This window comes from Stigmatopora nigra, chromosome 3 (assembly GCF_051989575.1).
Source record: "Stigmatopora nigra isolate UIUO_SnigA chromosome 3, RoL_Snig_1.1, whole genome shotgun sequence".
Classification (NCBI taxonomy): Eukaryota; Metazoa; Chordata; class Actinopteri; order Syngnathiformes; family Syngnathidae; genus Stigmatopora; species Stigmatopora nigra.
In genome coordinates this window covers 11,852,409-11,878,147 of record NC_135510.1, presented here as the reverse complement: position 1 = coordinate 11,878,147, position 25,739 = coordinate 11,852,409, and the positions used below count along the sequence as shown (strand labels likewise).

The window sequence follows — 25,739 nt, the reverse complement described above, 5'->3', positions numbered from 1 at the left end:
TCAGGGTGGATTAAAATCAGGTGAAATAATGATCATAAACAGATGCTAAAATTCAGTGTAAACCAGATACTATACATCTGACTTTGGCACAAATCCCCACAAATGCCTATATTTTGATTGTAGGGCAGGATTAGGGTTTGATGCCTGATACAATTTAACAGCTCTGTGTGTCACTAATCCAGTTGTTGTTTTCCAGTGATGTTATTGTAATTGCATCCAATCTTAACAGTTCAGGTTTCATTTGGTATTCTATGGAAACACAGCACAGCGGAAAAACTGAAGGTTTTAGGCATGGAGAAGTAATGTGCTAAAAAATTTGAATTACAACCTTCTTAGTGGGAAAAAAGTATGTTTCTATCGACAGAAACCTTTCGACTCCCCTGCCCCACCCCCTACACAGCTGTCCAACAGAGGTTACCAAATCTCCCCCTATTACGACTGAATAGGAGTCATGGAACAACTAATGAACTCTAGTTTAGAAGTCCGTCTCTCATTCATCGAAGGACTTGTATTACAGTCATAATATCTCAATGTATTGAGCTGCTTTGTCCTAGAAAGCTAGTTATCTGGGAAGTGCAGAAGTTTAGTGTAAACATTCGTGTTGACTGTTTAGACACAGGCATTGTTTCGGTTTAGCCAGTGGTAGCCTGCTGGAATAATCCGGGTCTGGTACTGCACCTCTTCATCAGTAATCTATTTGCACTGTGAAAACAGTACTTGGAATAGTGAGAAATTGCCACAGTAGGTCCAGCGTGCACTTTCTAAAGGGGTAAACAAAGGGTTTGCGTTGCACCACTTCATGGTGTTGCCCTTCAAATGCCCTATCAGAAAGGGAATCCCACCCTGGGGTGACCTCTAACTGTTCGCAGTGTCATAACAAGCATAATAGTGTCGTGAATAAGATGGAACAGTATCTCTCAAATATAACAAAAGGTTGCCCCAAACCTCATAGAACTTTCTCCACAGAAGGTGATCTTGTGCTTTTGGAAACCACATGTCTGCTTCTCTGTATTTTGTGAATTTCCAAGACTTCACCATCTTCAACATCTTACTTTTTTAAAAGTTCCCATTTAGATGCCGAGCAAATAATGGAATACCCTTACATCCTCAGATTTACACCCGCCCATATTTAGTGAATTTGCAGAAGATCTTTGCACAAGTATGTTTGAGTGCATGTTTGTGGTTGTGTATTTTTGTCTCTGAACTTTTCCATTGAGTCGTACCAGATTGGTGTGAACATTAGCTGCTTCTAGCACGACATTGGAATGAGTTTGATCAGTAACCCAATGCTCTTCATTTTCGAAGAGACTATGGTGTGCTGCATGAGCAGTTATTAACTGTAAGTAAAAAATTCCAACACATTTGGCATATGTTTTGGATAAGGTTCCTATTGGTACTTTAAAGGGCTGAAAAAGACATTTTCAATACATCAGACAAAGGCATAGTACATTATAAGAGGTCCTGTTTAAAGCCAGACATATTTCCCAAAATAGTAATACTGGCAAGCAAGCAATCAAAGTTGCACTGTAAATTAGATGTATCGGGCCTGCAAATTTTTATAACAAAGCACTCGATATTATGTTAAAAAATTACAAAACACACAGCTTACTTCTGCCATTACAAATTAACATTAAATAGATATATTCATCGGAACCATAATCATACGGTTCCCAACCAAAATATTGGTTTAAGAACTATGGTAGATTTGCAGCCGAATACTTTGCATGACTTTGGAATGACACCGACATTAACCGAATGATTCTAGTGATGATATGAGAGGTAATACAGTCTTCTCAATTTATCCATAACATTTCAAAACATTAACGGCTCTTCATAACCTCAACTTTGTTGGGGACTCTGCGCCCTCTCTCATTGCTCTGGAATTCCTTTGTTGTAATTCTTGAGAATTGTGTCTTTCTTTGTGTAAATAAGACACGTCAGGGTGTCCTATGTTCAACAACAACAAAAAGAAAAAAAACGCTGGCAGCCAAAGTTTCACTTCACGGCTCGTTTGGAAAAGACATTACTGGGATTGTGTGACTATATAATTTTCTTAGCCCTGGAGTCACCTCAGGATTAAGTATCAACCAAGTGACTAAAGTCACTAATCCATGCTGGCTGATTTGTCGATTAACACTGCCAATAACTAACGTTTCAAACAATTTATACTGTAGGAGATTTTAAAAAAGATTTAAAAATATATGTAAAATAACAGAAAACACCAAGGTCAACATGATTGGAAAAAAATATATATATATTAAACTGTAGGACACAAGGAAACTTTGGCCTAAATTGGTGAGCCTAAGCCTCAAATTGGAGAACCTCATAATGATTAGTCACCAATGTTGTGTTGCCATTGTTGTTTTCTTTAAATAAACACCTTAAGTTTCTTTGCTTGCATGCAGATTTGAAGTAAGAGAATGCCAAGAAGCCTTTAATTAAAAGAAAGTTGCATGAGTGTAATTGTCACATCAAGAGTTCAGCCGAAGAACCAGTTAGTCTCTCAGAGTGGATGTTTTCTACAAGACTTATTCCATAGTGTCAGCATGGCAATATTCTTTGACATTAAGTGGTGAAATATAACCCAAAAAACCAACCCCCCCACCCACCAAAATCCAGCCATCCCTTTTGTTCTTCTTATTCGGGTCACAGGGTAACAGGTTAAACCCAGACTTCCCTCTTCCCAACCATACACTCCGGTTCCTCCAGGAGTATCCCATGGCATTCCGAGGCCAGTCTAAAGTATCTCCAGTGTGTGGGATGTCCCCGGGGCCTCCTCTTGGTGGGACATGCCTGGAACAACTATTATAACAGCTATAGTGTAGAATCACTATGAGAAACATTTGGCTTTACTGATTGCAATGATTAAAAAAAATCTTATGTTTTGACATAATCTGGGTCTCAGCTATTTTTTGTGTGTTTTTAGTTCCTTTCAAAATACATCTTGGATCCAGTTGAAATTCCTTTCTCCTCATCTCATTTCCTCTTGTAGCATTCTCCAATGCTAACTACACTCCCCTCTTTCCTTTTTTCTCTTCGACAGTTGGTGTTCTCCCTAAGTCTTCTGCTAGTGATTTTCTCACATACAGTACATTTTCTCATTGTTTTCTTAAGCTCATGGCATGTTAGTTTGGTGAAAAGCAACTGAAAATAACCATGCGTGCATATTCTTGAGTGTGTTCATGTCACCAGAGATTTGAATAAGTTCATCTTGCTGTTACTGTACATGCCAGTTAGTGAGAAGATCAACAAAGCAACCCATTTTGAAGCCTTTGCTCGAATCATTTGTGCTTTCAAGTGTCTAACATTCACCTCTTGTACTCGGTAGAACTCTAATTAGATGAAGTGATGACCTAGAGTTTACATTTTTAGGGTATTTCTCTTAGTTGTTTCTTTTTTTCTGTCACATGTGATCTTCCTGTTCAATTTATACATAGCTTTCAAGAGAAGTCTGTTTTTTCCCATAATAAGGCAAAATATTCTCAAAGGACAGCAACACAGATGAGGTAGCTTTGGATGGTGATAGAAGAAAGCTGTTTTCTTTTTTTCAGCTTGTTTTTAATATTGTATAAAGAAAATGAATTTGAACCCCTTTAGAGAAAGAAAGGGTGGGGGTGATTTAAAAAAAGATAAACAAGGTTTCATTTTATTTTTAACAGGAGAATGAAAACAAGAGAATGACATAAAAGCAACAATGCGAAAGGAGATTAGAAAGCAAAAATAGAAAGGATGAGTGAATTGTTTTTTATAATGGTAGACAGGCAGATAGACCAATCAAATGATTTTGAGTAAACAAAAAAATCAAAATAACATCGCTGGCATTGCTGCAAGTTGTATATACCAGGGCGGCAAACACAGGGCTCTCGAGCCGCATGCGGCTTCTGGCCAGAATGAATACAGCTCTTTGCTTCCTATCATATTTTGCATATACAAACTCAAATTCATATGGGCTCATTTTAATTGTGTGTTTTTGTGTGTCTGTTCGTTTTTGGCAGGTCATTGCGTGGTGTATCTCTTTGACTCTCGTACGTTTGTATCTAACTTGTTCGGCACCCCTCATATATACTATATGAATCAATAAATATAAGAAAGCACAGGGCCAAATATGCACTGAGTTACAGGAAAGTGATAAAGTTGCTAAGCGTTTGAGACATAGACGTATTATTCTAGAAGAACAATTCTTGGAATGTGTTTAATGTTGTACTCATTCTCTGTGCTTTCACTTTGCTATATTTGGTCCAAGCCATTAAACGCCACCGAAAAAAACAACAACTACCACCTGTAATTCCACAATGGTTTTGTTATCAATCTAACCTTGATTCCGCTATGCAATCAAGGCATATTTGGGGGTCATGGATGAGAGGAAAACACATTTTGCATGTAGTAAATGGAAATAAGGAACTATTGCTAATGAAAAATGAATGTGAAAGGATAAACAAACAAAGAGGGAATTGCGTTTGAGGGATCTAATAAATGAAGAGAAAAAAGCCTACAAAGAAAATATGCCAGACCGTCACTTAGCTGCCAAAGAATAGCTTTGTTGGAATAAAATATTTTGTTTGCAGAGTGCGGCAGGACTCCCATTTTAGCACCCGGGTGTCTTTTTCATGAGTGAACGATTGTTGTTATGGTGTACTGTGATGTATGACACAGTCCCCAGTGTCTCACATTGGCTTAGGTTGCATTGTAACAGACTCCTTTGGGAGTTCATCATCATACCTTCGTCCTTTTGCAGTATGTATATTTTTTTCCCTTTTTGTAACCAGATGTTGTTATGCTTCATGAGAAGGGGTGTACATTGGTTGTACACAAGCATTCACCCTGCAGTTTGCATGTGCAGTGTTGTCCTTTGCTTTGGTCGGTGATTGTGTAATCAAGTGGTAAGTTCGTCTGACTTAGGTGCAAGTTCAGCAACTGACAGGCGACTAGTTTATTGTGCTGTCTGCTTTTCGATCAATGTCAGATGAGATAGGCTGCAGGAACCTGCGACATTGAACAGGATAGGCACGTTTGAAAATGGATACTCCTTGCCTTTCACCGTTAATGAGGTATCCATTAGGACAGTGTTTCCTAACCGTTTTGAGCTGTGGGGCACCTTTTGGATTGAAAAGCTGAAAAGTATTGCACTTTCGTTTATTTGTCACACTGCCCTTACATCGCCAAAAATCAGTTCATGTGACATAAAAATGACTTTATTTTCACAATTTTATGACTTTTTCTCTTAACATAACTTCAGTCTATTAATATTTTGCAAAAAAAGCAGTTCTGTATTCACACAGACTTTACGTCGCCAAAAGTTAATGCCAGTAAAACCGAACAACTTCTGGTTCACATTAATAAGCAACAGAACGACTTTAGTCTTGAATATTATAATTTGAATCTTGTAATATTACAATATGGACTTATTGTTCGTGATATTTCAATTTTAATCTCATATTATTATCATTTTCTCTTGGAATATTACAATGTTTAACTGGTAATTGTCCACGCCATGCCAGTGTGCTACATAACTGACTCCCTTCGTCCCACGGGTGGTAAGCCCATGGGCTGAGGGATCCACTCTGCCTGTTTTGCATTGCAGAAATGTTCTTTATTTATCATTTATGAAGAATATTTTAGTTTCTGGTTTTGGTCTTCTACTGGCAATATGGAGAACTCATCTTTGCAAATATATTTGACACGCAGTTGCATGGCAATCTGTAAAAGAGATAAATTTAAACTTGTTTCACCCTAACAGTGTTAAGTATCTTTAAGTGATTCTTGACCAGTTTGGTTAGTCACACAGCTTCAAACTGTCACAGTGGGTGCAGAAGCAGTCAATATACTGCTCCTCACTTGAAATATGAGTATGTGAATAAAATGGTCTGTAATATTACCACTGGAAAAGCAATTGGAATTGCAAAAATGATTGGATATGTAAAGTATGCATTTACTGATAAACTATTTCACAAATCAGGTCCTTTCACACAGAGAATCTGTTCGCTGTTTTACAGCCTGTTATATAGGGTCAAATGTCTATTTTCTCTCCTTCCCCTGACAAGCAAAATATTGCAGTTTATTATAGTTCAGCAAATCCCCCAAGGATGAATTAAACTATCTGCTGCCACTGTAAATAGTATAAATTTTGTTTAAAATTCAAAGTACACCTCTGCAAAGATAGTATCCTGGTTAAAGCCAGAGAAAAGAGTAGTGAACATCAATTAAGAATATATTACACATTTTTAACATTTAACATTTTTTGTTTGTATAACAAAAGAGACTAAATGTGCATCAATTCTGTATTGTTTTTTGTTTATACCTTGGCTAAGCGAAAGAAAATAAGATGTTGCAAATATTCGGCATGTTTCACTGAAAAAAACTCAAACGGCTTATTTGCGTGATTGGGGTGTTACGTCTTTAAATGACGTCCCAATTTATTTGGCTGATAGCCCTTTTTGGCAGAGCAAATATATCAGTGTTTCCTCATCTCTCACCGACAGAAAAGCCAAGTGCTACATATGCTTTGTGATATTTCCTTCTCTTGGCTTTCAGGTGACTTAGTATGTTTGACTCATGCTCTGTCTTGCTCTCCGCCTATCTTTCCATCACTGTCAAATAATTCTCCATTGTATTTTGCTCTGGCGACCCTTGAAGGGGAAATCCAAAAGTCAGTCAGTGGGTAATCCTGACTCGCTGGGTAATACTGCTCTAGACTTTATTTTAAATAAAAATAACAATATAGTACAAAAACATGTTTTTTTCCGGGTAGTCCATTTTCATCCCAGATCCCAAAAACATGCAGGGTAGGCTGGTTAAACCTCTAAATGGCCACTCGATATGAGTGTGAGCGTGAATGGTTGTTCGTCTCTCCTTATGCTCTACATTTGGTTGGTCACTGATTCAGGGTGTCCCGCGCCTGGTGCTTGTAGTTACCTGGGATAGGCTCCAGCACCGCCCACTTCCCTTGTGAGGATAAAGGGTTCAGAAAATGAATGGATATTCCTCATATGGAACTGGTGCACCACCTTTGTATGTGCTTGTCTGTAATGGGATGCGTGTGGAAGCCTCTTTTCCAATGTGGGTGGTTGAACCACATTCTTGTGAAAGGGTGTGCTAACTGTCACGTAGTGTTTTTGAGGAACAGACAGAAGAGGGTAAAGGAAGTGTCCCATTTATTTCCTTTCATTCACAGATCAAACACACACAAAGATGACATGCAATACTTGCATTCACTCATTGTTTTAAATGCCAATTTTGGTTTTCAGTGTGTCTCAGACACTGACATGACAGCGTGACCTGTTTAAAGGCAGACACTTTATGGGACATTCTCCATTTTGTGGGATTTGATGATGTAATGATAATTTATGTATGTGTTTCTTTTAAATCACAAACAGCTGTACACAATTGCATAAGGGTGCTTTATTACCATGCCTGTTCTTAAATAAATCATCACTCACAGCGCCGTGCATGAGTAAACACATTGTTGTTGCTTATCTCAGCGTTCCTGAATAACAACCACTCACTCACCTTTATTCGCTTTCTCACATTCACTTTGCAGGGGAAGCTAAAAACATCCCTCCATATCCAGGGCCCAACAGGATGAGGGATTGTTACTGTACTGTCAACCTGGACCAAGAAGAAGTCTTCAGAACAAAGATTGTTGAGAAGTCTCTCTGGTATGAGGACATCCTGCCTCTTTTTACTTCCTGTTCTTTTTTGTCTGTACGGACAGGAAATTGCAATAAGACACACATTTCATCATAATGATAGAGATGTTACCATCAATTAAACCGTACAAGGAATGAAGAACTGCATCATGGTTTATGTTCATTTATTGATTTATTTCCTACTAATGGAAAATTGAAAGGGATTGATTGGTTGGTTTGTTCATCAGACAATTTTTTTCTTGTGTCTTCATGCAGTCCGTTCTATGGAGAGGACTTCTATTGTGAGATCCCACGTAGCTTCAGACATCTTTCTTTCTATATATTTGACAGGGATGTCTTCAGAAGGGACTCAAGTATTGGTAAGTAAAAAGCCAAAAGATTGTGGAAAAAAAACATGTTTTATTTAAGTGGAATTAACCTACCCAACCAGACAGTCATTAAAGATATTGTGTGAAGTGCGACATCGCTTAATGGCCTTTGGCCATTTTGAAACAGCTAATGAGATTTGAGTTTGGCTGCACTTCACTGACCCCTTCTCTTACCCCTCAATTCTGAGCAAAGCCAATGAATGATACACACAAGTGCAATTCTCAAATATGGCCAGTCATGATAGCAACCAATTATGAAAGTGCATCAAGCTGCATGAACAAATAAACCAGTCTAAATAGAATATCATTAGTTATGAACGCAAGTGGACGGTGTCCACTGCTGCAATGTTGGTCTCATAACATCTTTCTTAAAGTGTTACTATAGCACACCATAAATTATTTGAAACATGCATGGTAGTCTAGTTAAACACTCTAAATTGCTGCTAGGTATGAGTGTGTGTGTGTGAATGGTTGCCTACTGCTGTCTCCTTGTGCCCTGCGATTGGCTAGCCACCAGTTGACCCGCCTACTGCCCATAGTTGGCTGGGATAGGCTCCAGCACCCCCGCAACCCTTGTGAGGATAAGCTGTACAGGAAAAAAGTGAAAGTGGAAGTCAACAAGTTCAGCGCGCGTCTGTGCTTTTATACTGTACTACACAATTTGAAAATGTAAACATTATTTGAACACCAGCATTCTATGTGTTTGTGGTCAACTCATTTTGCTCACAATTGAGCATTTTAAACTGATTCCTAATTTTTATGTGAGCGTTTTAAACTTCTTTCTAATTTTGATGATTGCTTTATTTATTTTTCTCATTTCTTGTTTCTGATACGCAACGATCTGTGCAGGTAAAGTTGCAGTGAAGAAAGAAGACCTGCAGAAATATCATGGAAAAGACACCTGGTTCCAGCTCCAACCTGTCAGCGCTGACTCAGAGGTGCAGGTCAGTACAGAGTGAGAAAATGCACAAACTCTAACTCCAAATCTAAGATAGGGATTACAAGAAGTCAAATGTTAGGTATGGGTTCAATCATGTTTTGGTAGGGATTTTGGTGTTTGGGTTTTTTTCTCTGTGTGACCAGTCCTTGTGAATGCCCATTGAGTTCACCTGTTGTTTCTCCAGCCTTGGTGTCTCCTGCTCACTGCCCCTCGTGTCACCCATGTGTTCCAATTATCTCCTCAACCCATGTCTGTCTATTTAAACCCCGTGTATTTTTGAGTTCTTGTCGGATCGTCTGGTGTTCAAGCCTGTTTCTACCTTGCACTGTTTAGTCCTATAACTGTCCTACATTCACGTCCACTGCTGTGTTTTACACTTAATGTTTGGTTCCTTTGTCTTAGTTGTTATTTTAACTTTCCCCAGTTTTTGTATTTAAGGCTTTGTTGTCTTTGTGAATAAGTCGGTGTTATTGAAGTTACGCTAATGCAACCTCTCTCCCCGTTTCCCCCTGCTTCGCTGCATTTGGATCCTAAGCCGCACACCACGTGAAACCCTAACATAAAAATAGAATCATTGCTGTTTGGTCAAGTCGTTAAACTCATCATTGTTATTAATACAGATTCAAAAAACATAGCGCTGACAGCCAGAGAACTATGATGGAGAGTGGCATTGATTGGGAATGAGCCTAGATACTTTATTTCAATGGGCATATTTAAGCCATCAGAGATTTTTACCAGCTCGTTCTGGTTTTAATATGGATAGCCGCTTACTGCCTATTGTCACACTGACTGAGAACAGTGAAAATTTGCCATGCACAGAACGCCGTCCTTTTCTTTAGAAATGTCTCCATGCGCGATGTGAGTTTTTCGTATTCAAAAAGAACTGAGAAGCTTCTTTGATTAGTGCCAAAAAAGGTCGTCTTGACATTTTATATCGCTTCCATTTCCATAAGTCCTTGGTAGATGTCGACCTTGTACACGAGTTGAAGGAGTTTGCGATGAAATTATGTTTAACAATATCCCAAAAGGGGATTCCTAAACAATCGGTAAATGTGGATGGCAAGGGGTATTATTTAAATAAATATATATTTAAACTTTTAGGAATCCCAATAAGGCCTGAATTCACCATTAACCTCTTTTGACCTTTTCATGCTTGTCAGTTAATATTTAAACATTGTAACATTTCCTTATCTACTCTCACATTCAAAACAAAAATTGGCTTGATGGTCCACAAGTCTGATCTTTTTTTTAATTTCCCAAATCTACATTCTAATGCTATTTTAGTTCAATTGAATACAAATACATTTGGTGTCAGCTTACATTGACACACCAGTGTGTTCCAAAGCGGTGAGAGAAGGACAATTACAGTAGATCAGTCTGCCTCTGTCAGATGTCAAGACTAAGGAAATGCTTCTTTGTGACACAGTGGCATGCCATCAGTGTAGCTGATGAAAACTTCCTGTTGCTATGACTCATTGTTGAGCAACACCAAAAACCAGACTAAGGAAATACTGACCTGCCCCAAAGGGTCCAACCATACTATCTTTTTTTTCCTTGTCAGTACTGTTCACAAACTAGGCCCATCTCAAGATAAGTGGTAATAATGTTTCCCACCATATATGAAGACAATCTGCACCATGTGGTGTTCAAGCTATGTTGGTGTCCTCGTTGTATTTCAGGATTTAGCTTCCAGTAGTTGTCCCACAAGCATTACTGTTCCGCTATTCACTATTCAACTGTCTGGCTCACCCACACAGATGTATGCACAGTCAGGAGTACACCCACATCCACTCATACGCACCCTAGTAGTTCCTCACAGATGCTCTAACAGAGAATCCTAAACACAGTGAATGCAATGGTAACATCTGCAGACAGATGGGTGTGTGTCGCCCTGGAGCAGCACACTGAAACAGAGACACATTCATCCAGCGAGGCGTCGAGCGGAAGGATGTGTGAGAGAATGAGAGCTAAAGAGAGTGTGATGGATCAAATGAAGTCAGAAGATAGTGTTTCTCTTCTCTTTTCAATAGAAGACACATTGTTGGCCCCGTGCTTCTGTGTTTCCCTCCCTTTGCTCAAATGGCTCAGATGGAGCGGAATGCCTGCGTGTTTGCATACTGATGCTGTTAATTAATGGAGCTTTGCTAGATGCTTTTACCACATCACTGTAATTATGTCATTTATTCAATAACTTCAGGAAGAAAATTAATTCCTTGTGACTATTTTCTCTTAATGGAGGAATGCCACTGTCACTTTTAATGCCTTTATTCCTCAATCAATTTAACCAATGAAGAAATCTCTGTTATTTTGTTATTTATGTATGTATATATATATATATATATATATATATATATATATATATATATATATATATATATATATATATATATATATATATATATATATATATATATATATATATATATATATATATATATATATATATATTTTTTTTTTTTTAACCGTCTATGTACTATGGACACATAGTGAATGAAACTATGTGGATTCAAATATTAGTGTTTAATTATCAGCATTGTACACTACGTACAATTGTGAGATGTATTTTTGTTTGGAATAATAACAGAAAAAATACCAAATAGTTATAATGTTAAGTTAAAGGTATAGTATTGAAATATTCTTGAAATACTTTGAGCGGTTTGACAATTGTAACTTTTGCTTAAACTACACGCATGTATCCTTGCTATTTCTGCAGGGAAAAGTGCACCTGGAGCTTCGTCTAAGTGAAGTCATCACAGACAACGGAGTCATCAACCACAAACTAGCCACACGGTAAGGCTTCCTGCATGTTTTAAATTATGACATCGGCCAAACACAAAGGCTCAAATTGAGTCAAGTCCTGTCCATCTAATCAAATGCTTTACCTAAACTGCCAAATGTTTAATTATTTCCAGTTTGTTGCAGCGTGAATTACATTTTGTACATGTTGGGTTCATTGGGTTGCAATTAAATTTCCCTACCACTGAATGGAATTGTTTTTGACAGCAAAACACAAGTGTATTTTAACATGAAATAGAGTAGCATGGACTAAAACAAATTTGTCTGCCAGGCATTCGAAGCGACATGTCAGAGCTCAGTGCAGTGTTGAGACTAATAGGAGGCCAGATAGTAGGTCAAGCAGGAGTTACATAAACAAGCTTATTTGACAGGAAGTGCTCTGGCATTAGAGATGCTTAACCCAGCCCTTATTCTTTATTAGGAATCCCTGTGAGGGTGTGCGTGGGTGAGTTTGAGAGAGAGAGTTAAAGAGAGAGAGAGATAAAGAGAGAAACAGAGGGGCTAGAGAAAGAGACATAGAGAGACAGAGACAAAGTCAAAGAAAGAGACAGAGAGATTGAGAGAGAGAGAGAGAGAGAGAGAGAGAGAGAGAGAGAGATTGAGAGAGAGAGAGAGAGAGAGATTGAGAGAGAGAGAGAGATTGAGAGATTGAGAGAGAGAGAGAGAGAGAGAGAGAGAGAGAGAGAGAGAGTTCATGCATTTGTGTGACTGAGGCTTTGTTGAAAGATGTGCTGCGATTTGCTGTTGCTAATTTATCAGGCTGTGTGACTAGTAGTGCATCACCGTGACACACAGGAAGTGATTCGTCCTACTGAGTGTCTCGTCCTGGATGGGTGATAATCCTTTCGCAGCATGATGTCATTTGTGAGCAGGATGGCCTTAGGTTACACTCGCTAAGGAAAATAAACATAGGCTTCAATACTGTACGTGCACATATTTCTCTCAAATATGGAAAAAGGCACAGTTACACTGTGAATTGGTGGCCAGCCAATCACAGGGCACTAGGGTTCGGACAACCATTCACGCTTACACTCAAACAACCAGCCGAGCATGCCTCTTTTTGGGATGTGGGCGGATACCGGAGTCCCCAGAGAAAACCCACGCAGGCCTCGGGAGAACATGCAAAACCATACACAGGAAGGTGGGAACCCATTGGGGATTTAACTCTTCAACTTCGAACTGAGGCTGACATGTTAACTCACAAGGACTCCCCTAAATATCTTTGATGGGAAAATTTAAAAGAAATATCTCTAGCATTATGATATTACACTAACATCTAAATTTCAGCAATATACATTTTTACTTTGTTTTCAATGTTAATTATCATGAAATATTTAGAATTAACCTCTTGTTAACAAGGTTTAATCCTCCCTCCTAAGAGTCAGGGAGCCAACAGAGTCCCCAAATATTTACTCCTCTAGTAAATCTTCAATTTATCAGCAGCTTCTACTTGCCGCACAGACAACAAACATCCCAACATCCCCCATGGGATTTCACGTCTTCCACTAATTTTTATGACAACTAACATTTCCTGAAAAAAAAAAAAACTGAAGCCTTTGTTAAAGGGCTCACATTTATGCCCTGCTCTCCCATATTGTTGAAACACAAACACTTGTCTACTACGACTGATACTTGCTAAAAGCTGTGGTTGCATTAAAGAGAGTAGATGGGTGGAAGCTAAAAGCTTTTCGGCACTGCTGGTCTGGGTGTCATTTTTCAGTCTTGACAGCACTTGCCTCTCATTTGTCTACTAATTAAATGGTCATTGAGAATTTAACAAAGCTTTAATAGTCCCAAGTGAATATTGAACTTCTGGGTTTTTCCATATGGCTTTCAAAGGAATGCTTTTAAGATACGATTTAACCATTTTTTGTTGATCTACTTACTTCATAGTGTATTTTGACCTGTCTTTGTTAGATGCAATTGAATCTTTAGGACAGAACATGGGATTCCTTAGAATTAGTATCTAGTGAAAATATGACAGGAAGTTTTGTTTGTGTTTTCTGTTTTTGGAGGTTTATTTATTCATTAAAAAAGGGGGAAAAACTAAACAAACACTGCTTTGTTTACATCCAAACAGAGTGCTGGAGTGCCAAGGTCTTCCAATCGTCAACGGCCAATGCGACCCTTATGCTGCTGTCTCACTACTCGGTCCTTCCAGGTCAGAAACAAACAAATAAATAAATAAATAAATAAATAAATAAATACCCAGTACAATAAGATGTCACTGGTATTATTTATGTACATATAATACGTTATTGCAACACAGTTCAGATTTGAATCTAAAGTAAGAAGCAAATATGAAATACATTTTAACATTAAAAACAGCAATGTAAGATGTCAATGATACTAGTGTAACTGATATTGATTTAAAAGTTTCATCTCCATTTCCGATTTGTTCAGGTCCGAAGCAAAGAAGACCAAGGTGAAGAGGAAAACCAACAACCCACAGTTTGACGAGATTTTCTATTTTGAGGTAATCAACTTTTGTTAACAGTGTATGACATAACTTAAGCAGTGTGATTGTGTACAAAGCAATACTATACCGTTCCACTCCATTGTTGTCTCTTACTAAAAAATAGTTAAGCTGAAGTTTTGGGATTTTACTGGTAAATATGAGTGGGCTTTGAGTGTAGCTAGTGTAGATAACTTTGTAAGATGTCTGAATTTGAAAATATGAAATATTTTAATCAAAGCATAACAGTCTAGGCACAATGTTCGTCTCATTTAATCTAACAGAACTCTTCTCCCAGCTGTATGAAATTCCTGTCAAATTAAATGTAAGTGGTTAGATGTGGCTGGTTCTCAAATAAATCACATTCAAAGCTTCTACACACGTCACTTAACTCATTATGTTGTGTAGTTACTATGAACACTGGCCTCTTTTCAGCAAGGTTTAAACATTCTGAGATTCCGAAGCAACTAAAGCAATTAAGCAAAAAGAAAAACTTGGAATACAAAATATAAAAAATTCAAGTTGAGTTGGTGGGAGGGGTCTAAAAGAGAGCTGGAGGATAGTCTGATTTATCCACGGCTTTCCTTCTTCTCCACTCTTGGTGTATCCATAATTATGTACAAACATGTGGTGTACAAAGATTGAGTATTATAGGTTGTATATATTATATGTTGTATACAATCCTATTAATTTGTATAAGGGCAGGATCCAACCGAAAACGCATGCATTGTTTTCCAGCAGCATTTCAAAAAGCAGTCAGATAGTGGTCAATAGCCCTATTGACCCCATCCTCATGTGTATCCCCTCCCCCTTTCTTCCCAGTTTCTTCAGCAGGACAAGAGTGTGATTGATTCAGATACATACTAAACACTGACTCATAAATATCTGGATTATGGAAATCTGCACAATATATAAATCCTGTTTTATAACGTGCAGACAATAGTTTGGGATGCCCTTCTAAGTAATACCAAATTGATAGGATAGTTTGGCAAGACCCATTTTGTTTCAGCATGACTGCAATGAAAACATGACATTGTCAGGTTAATTCACGAGAGGCCAAAACATATTGTACCATAAGTGATCTCCTCACAAACCGACAACGTCACCAGGCCAATTAAGGAGGAAATTATTATTTAATCGTCGAGCCCGACAAAAGAAAACTACCCAAACATTCAGAAAAGGAAAATAAACAAACTGTTTTCATTCTTCCTGGACTGCATTTAAATGGTTTTCTTTGCTTTTAGGTGACACGGCCCTTGAGCTACACAAAGCGGCAGTTTGATGTCGAAGAGGAAGATGTGGATAAGCTGGCTCTGAGGTAAGCAAAAGTAACCTTAATGGTGTTACAATCAACTTATTCAATGCCTTTGAACTCTGACCTATGGTTCATTTCCAGGGTGGACCTGTGGAATGCTAGCAATTTAAAATTTGGTGATGAGTTCCTGGGAGGAGTGAGAGTTCCCCTAAGAGTTCTGGGTCAGTCTGGTGTTCATGATGCATGGTAGGTGTGTTACGTGTCCCACACTAGTCGGGTGACACTTGCTTCCTCTGAGATAAGAGATAAGCTCATTGACTTTAACAGTGTCTTTAACAGTTGTGGCACAAACATACTTAACGAATGTATCGTGGGACCTCTGTTATGTCCCACTAGACGATCAGCAACGTTTTCACTAATTTTCTAGGCATCCTTTTCAAATAACATAAAAAAATAAAATCTGACATAGGCTTTTTCATCATCATTGACTTGACAAAAATCATACCCAGCTGCGTTTGACGAAATTGGTCTCATGAAGTTTGCTCTAAATTGGTTGCCAGACTTGTCTAATCTAATCTGATATAATATTCATCCATCCAAGAAAGAATACACCATAGACTGGTCATTAGTCAATCGTGGGACACACATAGCTACAGACAACCATTAGCACTCACTATCACACACATATATTGGTTATATTCTTAAATTTACATAAGTGGGCGCAAATATTACAAATGTAAGTTCTCATTTAAGATAATCAGAATGTTTTTACAACTTTAATCAATAAGTCAAATGTCATTGACATCAAGTCTATCCTCAGGTACTATCTCCAGCCCAGGGAAAACGGAGGGAAGTCTGTCAAGGTGGAAGAACTCGGATCTCTGCGCCTGAACATTGTTTACACTGAGGACCACGTCTTCCCATCGGAGCACTACACTCCTCTCAGAGATTTGCTGCTGTACTCTGGAAACATACAGGTGTGTGCAGCTTGGGGGGAAGGTCATATGTTGCTGGGGCACATTTATATTGTTTTGTTCTTTGGCAGCCTGTGTCAGCGTCCACGGCAAATATTCTGGGGGAGGTGTGTCGAGAAAAGCAAGAAGCCGCTATACCGCTCGTGCGTCTCTTCCTCCACTATGGCAAGATTGTGCCTTTCATCAGTGCCATCGCTCACGCTGAAGTTAATCGTACGCAGTGAGTGTCTTAAAAGAATGCACGTTTCTTTCAGTGAGGGGGAGGGTCAGTAATCATTTGAAAGGATGTAGAGTTGTATATATTGTGTGAATTGTATGCAGAAAATCAACTATTTGATTCCCAGACAAACCTATGCTGGGAAGTCCCTTTTAATGAGGAGAAAAAACTGTTCTTGATGCTGTACTTTTTCCCAAGATGTCAATCAATTAGATCAATTAAATCAGATCATGTCAATTTCCATAGCGCAGCAATTTCATTAGACGTTATCCAATAAATGTTTTGTTGCACAGCTAAACTTAATTCATATCCTCATTTTCTATGTTTTGATGATTTCATTTGCTTTGATCGCTCAGTGTTGGAAAAATACAACATTTAAACACACTCATTCACATTTCAATATAAAAAAGATGAATTCAGTATCCAATATTTCCTGTTCAAATACGTTTTATTAATCCATATATCCATATGTGTGAAGGCAAGAAGTGTATTTTTCCTTTTGCTTTGAATTCTAATTTGCTTTTACACACAGGGATCCAAACACCATTTTTCGGGGAAACTCGCTCACGTCTAAATGCATCGATGAAACCATGAAACTGGCAGGGATGCATTATCTGCAAGTCACCCTCAAACCAATCATAGATGAGGTTGGACGCCAAATTCTCTACTATAACAAGGATATGATAGTATACATGTTTTCTTAATTGAATCCCTTCACAGATCTGCACAGAACACAAGCCCTGTGAAATTGACCCAGTTAAACTCAAGGAATCGGAAAACTTGGAGACAAATAGAGTAAGGAAATAAATGTGCATGGTTGCGATGACATTTGACATACAGTTTTTGTAACATAATGACTTATCTGATTTGCCTTCCGTCTGCAGGAAAACCTTCGACATTATGTGGACCGTATTTTTAATGTAATCACTACTTCTGGTGTTCGCTGTCCAACTGTCATGTGTGACATCTTCTTCTCCCTAAGAGAGTCTGCTGCTACGCGTTTCCAAGGTAACTGACCTCCAGTGTGATTAAAAAGGGAGACCGGAAAGGCATGATGTATTCAAGGACATTTTTTACCGCTCATTCAGTATTATAGGTGATTTTTTATGTGAGCCAGGCTATGTGGAGCTTGTTTTGCATTCTCTGCTGCCTTCATGTGGCTGCAGTAGGCATCTACATTCAAACTCAGAGCCTGAAATTTATACCTGTTTATTTGTGCCACATTGTACATTTTTCAGACTGCTCCTCTTTTATATTTCATGCAATATTTTGATAAATAAATCACTAGTGTGGAATGTATCATCTCATTGAGGCAAGAGTAATTTATTGAAAAATTGTAACCTTTTTTTTTTCTTCTCCCTTCCAGTGGATCAAGATGTCCGATACACAGCAGTGAGCAGTTTCATTTTTCTGCGTTTCTTTGCTCCAGCCATCCTATCACCCAATCTTTTTCATTTACGGCCACACCATCCGGTGGGTTGAATTTAAAATATCTCATGTTTGACAAGTAGTTTCCATGGTAATTTTTCTCATTTCGCTATGTAGGACCCGGCCACATCAAGAACGCTTACACTCATCTCCAAGACCATTCAGACATTGGGAAGTCTCGCCAAGTCAAAATCTGTGAGTATCTTTCACAAAAATGTTGTCAATAGATGGATCCCAACTACCGTCAAACCTCCACGCTTATTGTCTCTGTAATTCCTTTAAGGCCAATTTCAAAGAGTCTTACATGGCAGCATTTTACGACTACTTCAATGAGCAGAAGTATGCAGATGCTGTCAAGAATGTGAGTCTTTTAATAGCGCTTTACTTTTTGGGTGACTTGTCATATCAATGAAATCTTTTTTTCCAACATGAAATGCATGCATGTGCATAGGATTTCTTTTTTGTTTCCTTACTGAATTAAAGAACAAAACAAGGGGTCTAACCCAACCACTGACTGACTGATTTGATTTGGTCCTTTGTTTCTAAAGTCATTCTAAAATAATGTTATTATTCTGCAGTTTCTGGACCTCATTTCCACTTCAGGAAAGTGGGATCAAAAAAGTATTGAAACACCCATTATGCTCAAAGAGGGGTAAGCTAAACTTCTATTTCTGATATAATCCCTACATGCAATGTTTCTTGATGTCTACAACTTTATTTATGTTTTAATGCTTACAGTTGACCATTCCCTTTCTATTTGTCTTTGGCATTAGTGCCCAGCTAAAATGAATATTTCTAAGACTACATTCCATTTCATTTTTAACATAACACGAGTCCCCCTATGTACACAATAAAGTTGTTTTAATGAGGCTTCAAGGAAAGGGTAGCTTCCTGCCTCATTCATCAACATCCTCATCCTCTTGTGTTTCTGCTACCGGGATTAGGAGTTTAAAGGTCACTATAAAAGGGGTTGATGGGAAAGGGTCTAAAAGCACCAAGGGCAGGTAGGTAAGACTTTCTCTATGCCCTTGTGACCCCTATGTGTGTGCACTGTAAATTCTCCTCAAGTGGTCCACCTCCTCTTTCGTGTCACAGTTAAATGCTGCTACACTTTGCGTTACATCGCTGGAGGAAAATCAGATGACACATATGTGCATGGGGTCTGCATTATGGTCGAAAGTACAGCTCGACTTATTTTACGCGGTACACATAACAACAATAGCCCCTGTCGTTTAGCGTTAAAGCCGAAAGAAACGTCTGCCGGTGGTTACTGTACACACATTCCTAGTTTCTCATCTATCTACCCACCTCCCCGACCCCTTTTGTTCCCCTTTGCATCCACTGTTTACATTATCGCTCTACATGAGACCCTCCAAATGGTTTTGCGCAAGGGGAAATCTGCACATTTGGGGCTCAGGAATGTGACAAGGATGCAAGTGTCTCACTGTGGAATCCCCACTGCATCATTTTTCCAAAATAGTCTGTCTCTTATTTTCGAGTCTGTCGTGTTCACTTGCCTATACATGTTTTATCAATTAGCATCACTATTACTCTTCCTGGCAGTGTTCTTTAGCGCGGCACAGTTTCTAATTTCCTGCTATTAGTCCCAGTGCTTGTTGCCAGATTGTAAACATTAATTGGAAAAACACTTGGGATAGATGGTAATAACCCATCAGAGTGATTTGTTTGTCTTGTAAAGAGATCTTGGTTTATATTTAGCTTGATATTTAGTATTTTACCCTTGTGATAAACAATTTGTTCTTTTTACCATTGAAATTGTATTTCACGTATTTCCCCGAGACGACATAAGTAGTTTTAAGGTCTTTCCACAATATATATATCCCCAAATATGGCATTAACTTATATTAAATGACAAAATAATTTCCTGTTATCAATAAAACTGTATAACACAGAAAAAGGAATACTGTACAACAATTTATCCCGTGAGTTTGGACTCTTGTATAAATCTTTTCACTTTAATGTATTTTCCCCCAGATTTATGATAAAGAGAGCACAAGGAAGAAATCGGTTTGGAATGAAGAACTTTAAAAAAAGATGGTTTCGGCTCACCAACCATGAGTTCACTTATCACAAAACCAAAGGTAAAGTTAACTTTTTATGTGCAAAGAACTTGATATACAAAGTTACGGGAAAGGCTAAAGAAAAATGTTATTTTCCGTTACTTACTGTAATTTTATTTCATTTAACTGCCGCCTCGCGCCTTACTTTGGCTGCGGGCAGGTGCGGGTTCAATTCCTGCTGGTGGTGGTATCATTGGGGGTGCGGATGGTCATTTAGTCTGCCTTTCACCCGAAGACAGCTGGGTTAGGCTCCAGCACCTCCTGCAACTCTTTTGAGGATGGGCGCTATGGAAGATGAATGAATGACTCATTCTATTTAGTCATTCATTTCCATGCTGTTTATTCTCAAAGGGGTCACAAGGGGTGCTGGAGCCTGTCTCTGTCCCCACTTGCCAGTTACCTACCATACATAAAAAAAAATAACAAAAACATTTTTTGAAACCCTTAAAAAACAAGATTTGGTTCTGAAAGACTGCATCAATAACGGATAATTTGGTGAGAATATAATTGCATTGCATTTCGGAACAGAAATAATGTCTATATATATCGTTGATCAATAAAGGTAATCAATGGCCATAAGAATACGTAAACACCAAGAACTCTATTTATGCATGAACTCTTATCTCCAGGAGAGGGAGCTTTGTGCAGCATTCCCATAGAGAACATTTTGGCAGTTGAAAGGCTGGAGGAGGAGTCATTCAAGATGAAAAATGTAAGGGCTCATAAAAAAAAAAAAAAACATTTTTAACAGATTTCAACAAAGGTTTTAAATAACTCTTCCTTATGTTGTTCCATGTGCTCTCCAACCTCCAGATGTTCCAGGTAATCCAGCCAGAAAGGGCACTCTACATCCAAGCCAACAATTGCGTTGAGGCGCGAGATTGGATCGACATCTTAACCAAAGTCAGCCAATGCAACCGCAAGCGTCTTAGCACCTATCATCCTTCAGCCTACCTCAACGGCCACTGGCTCTGCTGCAAGCTCTCGGCTGACGCGGCGCCTGGCTGCACGCCCTGTACCGGGTGTGTGGCGTTGTCAAAATAATCCTCTTGGGTGGTCTTTATCATTGTTTTCGCTCACTCACATTCCTGTGCGCATCTGTTTCTAGCGGCCTCCCTGCCAATATCCAGCTGGACGTAGACGGAGACAGAGAGACTGAGAGGATCTATTCCCTCTACAGCACATACATGACCAAACTCATCAAGATGCAAGGTCAGAAAGGAAAAAAAAGCTGTCTATTTTATGGAGGTGTTCAACAGTGCTTCATTATTTTACCTTTGTATACTTCTCCCTTTGACCCGCAGAGGCCTGCGGCAGTAAGTCAGTATACGACGGACCCGAGCAAGAGGAATACTCCACTTTTGTTATTGACGACCCCCAGGAGACTTACAAAACCCTCAAGCAGATAGTTTCAGCTGTGCAGACATTGGAACAACAGCACACCAAGTATAAACGAGACAAGTTCAAGAAGACCAAGATAGGAAGCCAGTACGTAGTTTTTATCAAATTGTTTACAGACATGAGTCTGAACCATTATATGTCCAATCATTGGTCACCACTCAATTTGTGATAAAAATATATTGCTTCCTATAAACAATGTATCTTTATCTGCCGTCTCCATAGATACAGAGTAGTAGTAGCTTTGTAATCAATAAAATTGCCCCAATTCCCATATAACAAGTAAAGCCAAACAAGAATTACAGTGTTCCCCCGCTACTTCGTGGATTCAGTGATTCGCGTTCTTTTTTTTTTTTTTTAATTATTATTATTATTATTTTTTTTTTAATTAAATTCACATTAAGCATTTTTGAAGGGGCATCCCTACTTCGCGGAAATCCACTTATCGCGGGTGGTCCCAGTCCCCATTAACCGCGATAACCGAGGGAACACTTTATTTCAATGTTTCAGGATACATCTGGTCTAATGGCGTCTAATGTAAAATATCTGCTTTGGCAGTGAAATGGTCTATAAAAACGATTTTAATAGTAACACATAGTACTTTAATAGTACAACGTTGCTTTGTTGTAATCCAGCCCTGACTATCACTGCCCACAATATGAGGTAAAACTGCACAATATTGAATGTGGAGGTTGTTTGTAATGTCCAGGAACTTTCACTATATAATACCAGGAGTTTGGCTTTCTGGGTTGTAAGGGTGGAATAAACACAGATGGTAATCTAAAATTGTTACACACATATCACCATCAATCTGTCATCTAACCACTGTTCTCCTTGCTTCTTCAGAGAACATCCAATAGGCGACAAAAGTTTCCAGTGTTATATCCGTCAGCAGTCAGAAAGCTCCACCTATTCCATCTGACCTTCTTTGGACTTTTTTTTCTGTGATGTTCACAATCAGCACTTCGGCCATGACAGTAAATCAACATTTGGAAGAAGCAACCACTTGGCGTGTTGTGTTCAAGGGGGAAAATACAAGTTTTACAGTTCCTAGTACACAACAGGGTGGAAGAGGGGCGTGCTCAAGATGTGTCACTCCACGTACAAAATATGGGGAAACAGACGTCAGGTCAGAAATGGAACACTAGTGCAAGAAGTTGACTAACTCTTCATCTTCTTTGTGATGGGATGACAGAAAAAACATTTCCACTGGACTGGACTTTTCCAGTGAACGACACGCACTTTAATCTCCAACAACTTAATAAATGGACAAGACTCGTAGCACAATTTTCAAAAATCGAAGGCTTTGGTTTGTCCTTGGTATCATATTTTTTTTGTACATGACATCTAGCTCTCCTAAATATTAGAAGGATCAACAGTATTGCCTGTTTTTTTAATGGACGCCTACTTGTATAAGAATAGCTTTGGAGGTCACATAAAGAAATTTGAGAAACCACGAGTAACGTGGTGGTGCCCTGGAGGTGTGCTTTAGTAAACCACTACTGTCATCATTTAGCCTCCATTTGTTGACAGATAGAGCGGTTTTATTTGCTTTAGTGTTTTAATGCCCTGGATAGCTGTGTGAGCGTTGAACTTAATCCAGACAAAAAGCTGCAAAGCCATCTTGTTTTTTTCTGCAAGCAGTTTTAAAAATATCATGAACTGTTGGCTTTGGATGCTTTCATTATTGGAGGTCTTGACCGTCAGGATATGGAAGGAAGGGTCTCTTCAAATTACATGTTTGAATCCCTTTTGAAATTATATTTTTTTGGGCTATATAATAGTGAATACATTTGGTTGGTATCAGATTGGGTGATCATTTATCCATGCAATGCATGCAGATAACACATGTTGCAGGACGTAGAAAGGTCATCTGTCTTCATCATTATCATTTGTGTCCACTAGAATCATGTTTTTATTTTTTTTTCATCTGAATTTTCAACAAAGCTTGGGATATTATAACTTTGAAACATATGCACAGATGATCACAATGGTATCCATTTGTTTGTTCTTTCTGTCTCAATTTGGAGACAGAGGAAAAACTTTCCCTCAACCATGACTAAAGCAGCATTTTCATACAATTCTTAAGCAAATGAGAATTGTTTTAAGCCTAACTGCGACCTAATACATCTTTTGACATTCAAGCCATTTCTAAATATTATTGTGAAATGGTAAGATTCTTACTAGCTGTGTTGCTTATTGGCATCCTTTATAACTTTGTTTTAGCAATGTAGCGGTGTGTTGTCATGGAAACGTTGGCCTCTTGTGTCAAATGTATTTGAGATGCTGCCTGTTGCCAATATTGCCCATCAGCACCTTGTATTCCGTTGAAGGTACTGGATTTTAATCTTGCTAACACGTGTGTGTCTGTGTTGTCTCTGTAACCTTTCTTTCATTAATTCATCATCATTATTATTATTATTATAATCGTTATGTTTTCTTGCCAAACAGTGCATGTGTCGTTATGGCAGAAGTCCAGTCACCTCCGTGCAAAGCTTTTGGAAATACACCATTTACATACTTTTTTTTTTTTTTTTTTTAAGTATCCTCAAATGTAAAAAAAAAAAAACCTAGTTGTGTATCCTCAGTGGTGGTCAGTGCCAGTTATTATTTTTCCATGTTTTTTTAAACAATAACTCCAATGCATTATATTTGATCTGTTTATATGAACTTGACACTTTTTCATACAGAGATATTGCCATGCTTCTGAAGTGAATGACTGAAATATTTTTAAAGTATGTACTTGTGAGTGTATGTGTACGTCAACATGTAACTGACTTGCCAAGTGAATTAACCCAGTGTTAGCAGTGAGGGGGCAGTTTGCCACTTGGGACATATATTTTAAAAACAGAAGAAAAAAACACTGCCTGCATTGATTCCAATAAGACTTCACCAACAGTCTTGTATTGGTTCAATTCTTATTATGTAGAACTACATTTGTAAAACTATTAACATCCAACTTTTGTGTTCTACGTGTCAGATTTTAAGTAGAAATTACACAACTGGGCCCATGGAGTCATATCACATTTTTATAATCAACATTTTTTGGGCACATCAACAGAGTTTTGAGGAAAAGCCGTTAAAAAATGATTGCACATTTCCTGGCACTGAAGCCTAGCAAGGACTGGTTATACTGCAATAATGATTCCCCCCTCTCCAGACACATACACAATAAGGTTGTCATTATCCCATACATTTTCAAATTCACACAGACATATTTTGTAAAAATATTTTCAAAGCAAACTGAATTTATTGTAAGTGTACTGTATATAAAACAGTGGGATGAATGGTGTAATGTATTGTCCTTTTTCCCTTAACAAAATGAATAATATTATAATTCAAAAGTGGCATCTGCGTCATTTGTCAATTAAGGTGGTTCAACTGGATTCTTTATGCTATTTTTGCAAATGAAATATTATATAACAGTATTTTGTATGAACGTTGCTTTGTATAAAAACATTCAAGTTAGATGTTAAAACCCATTTGATTTGTTTTATTTTCAGATACAAAAGGACAATTCGTAACATTTACAAGAAATGGCCTCTTAATTTATGTCCTCATTTTGAGGGCATAATGTTCTCTCTTGTGTCAGAAACAGGATTAGATCGAGCATCCTCTTGTTTTACTTTAAACGGTTTAAATGACATCATGTCGAATGGCTTCCTAACATATTTCAGATGAGTCAAGGCTGTCTGTAAAGTATCAAGCCATTGCAGTACATATTTGTATCTATTCCAAATGTCTTAAGATATATACGAGAAGAACTGCACTCATTTTTTTAAACCAGAAATTTCAGATGTCCCAGAAAATTAGTGCTAATCAAGGGGGATGCTTCTAACAAGATGAAAAACAGTCAAATTAAATACTTAATTACTTTATCATGCAAACTCCACATAGTGACCACCAACCTGGGATCAAACCCTCGAGCCCAGAACTTGCTCACCATGCCGCCCTATCTTTTCATTAATTTACATTTTTTTTCCAACATTAAATTCATCCACGCAAGCAAACATGTAAACTCCAGACAGGTAAACCGACCTGGATTTGAACCCTGGACCCCACAACTGTCGACACAGCCGCCGTAAGTTTGTATTTATTCATTTAAATAAAAATCATACTTAAATACATAAATGACTGATAATAAAAAAGACTAACTTCATACAAATTATAATATGAATTTT

The 25,739-nt window shown here is 38.2% G+C and overlaps 1 protein-coding gene across 2 annotated transcripts in view; it reads left to right on the top strand.

Moving 5' to 3' along the window:
- rasa3 (RAS p21 protein activator 3) overlaps nt 1–24,902 on the top strand; it is a 28,791-nt gene extending 3,889 nt beyond the window's left edge. Inside the window, exons 2-25 of one of the 2 annotated variants that reach the window (XM_077712492.1) lie at nt 7,538–7,655; nt 7,902–8,005; nt 8,864–8,958; nt 11,668–11,744; nt 13,831–13,911; nt 14,154–14,226; nt 15,450–15,523; nt 15,602–15,706; nt 16,281–16,437; nt 16,506–16,654; nt 17,184–17,298; nt 17,372–17,446; nt 17,536–17,659; nt 18,018–18,124; nt 18,197–18,274; nt 18,363–18,440; nt 18,658–18,731; nt 19,024–19,083; nt 20,075–20,181; nt 20,790–20,872; nt 20,974–21,182; nt 21,269–21,372; nt 21,465–21,648; nt 22,405–24,902. In XM_077712492.1, coding sequence (XP_077568618.1) covers nt 7,538–7,655; nt 7,902–8,005; nt 8,864–8,958; nt 11,668–11,744; nt 13,831–13,911; nt 14,154–14,226; nt 15,450–15,523; nt 15,602–15,706; nt 16,281–16,437; nt 16,506–16,654; nt 17,184–17,298; nt 17,372–17,446; nt 17,536–17,659; nt 18,018–18,124; nt 18,197–18,274; nt 18,363–18,440; nt 18,658–18,731; nt 19,024–19,083; nt 20,075–20,181; nt 20,790–20,872; nt 20,974–21,182; nt 21,269–21,372; nt 21,465–21,648; nt 22,405–22,480 — 2,507 coding nt within the window. In that variant the 3' untranslated portion in view covers nt 22,481–24,902. The remainder of the gene's footprint in view (nt 1–7,537; nt 7,656–7,901; nt 8,006–8,863; nt 8,959–11,667; nt 11,745–13,830; nt 13,912–14,153; nt 14,227–15,449; nt 15,524–15,601; nt 15,707–16,280; nt 16,438–16,505; nt 16,655–17,183; nt 17,299–17,371; nt 17,447–17,535; nt 17,660–18,017; nt 18,125–18,196; nt 18,275–18,362; nt 18,441–18,657; nt 18,732–19,023; nt 19,084–20,074; nt 20,182–20,789; nt 20,873–20,973; nt 21,183–21,268; nt 21,373–21,464; nt 21,649–22,404) is intronic. The other variant, XM_077712493.1, reaches the window with a different exon arrangement.
- The last annotated feature ends 837 nt before the right edge of the window (nt 24,903–25,739 follow it).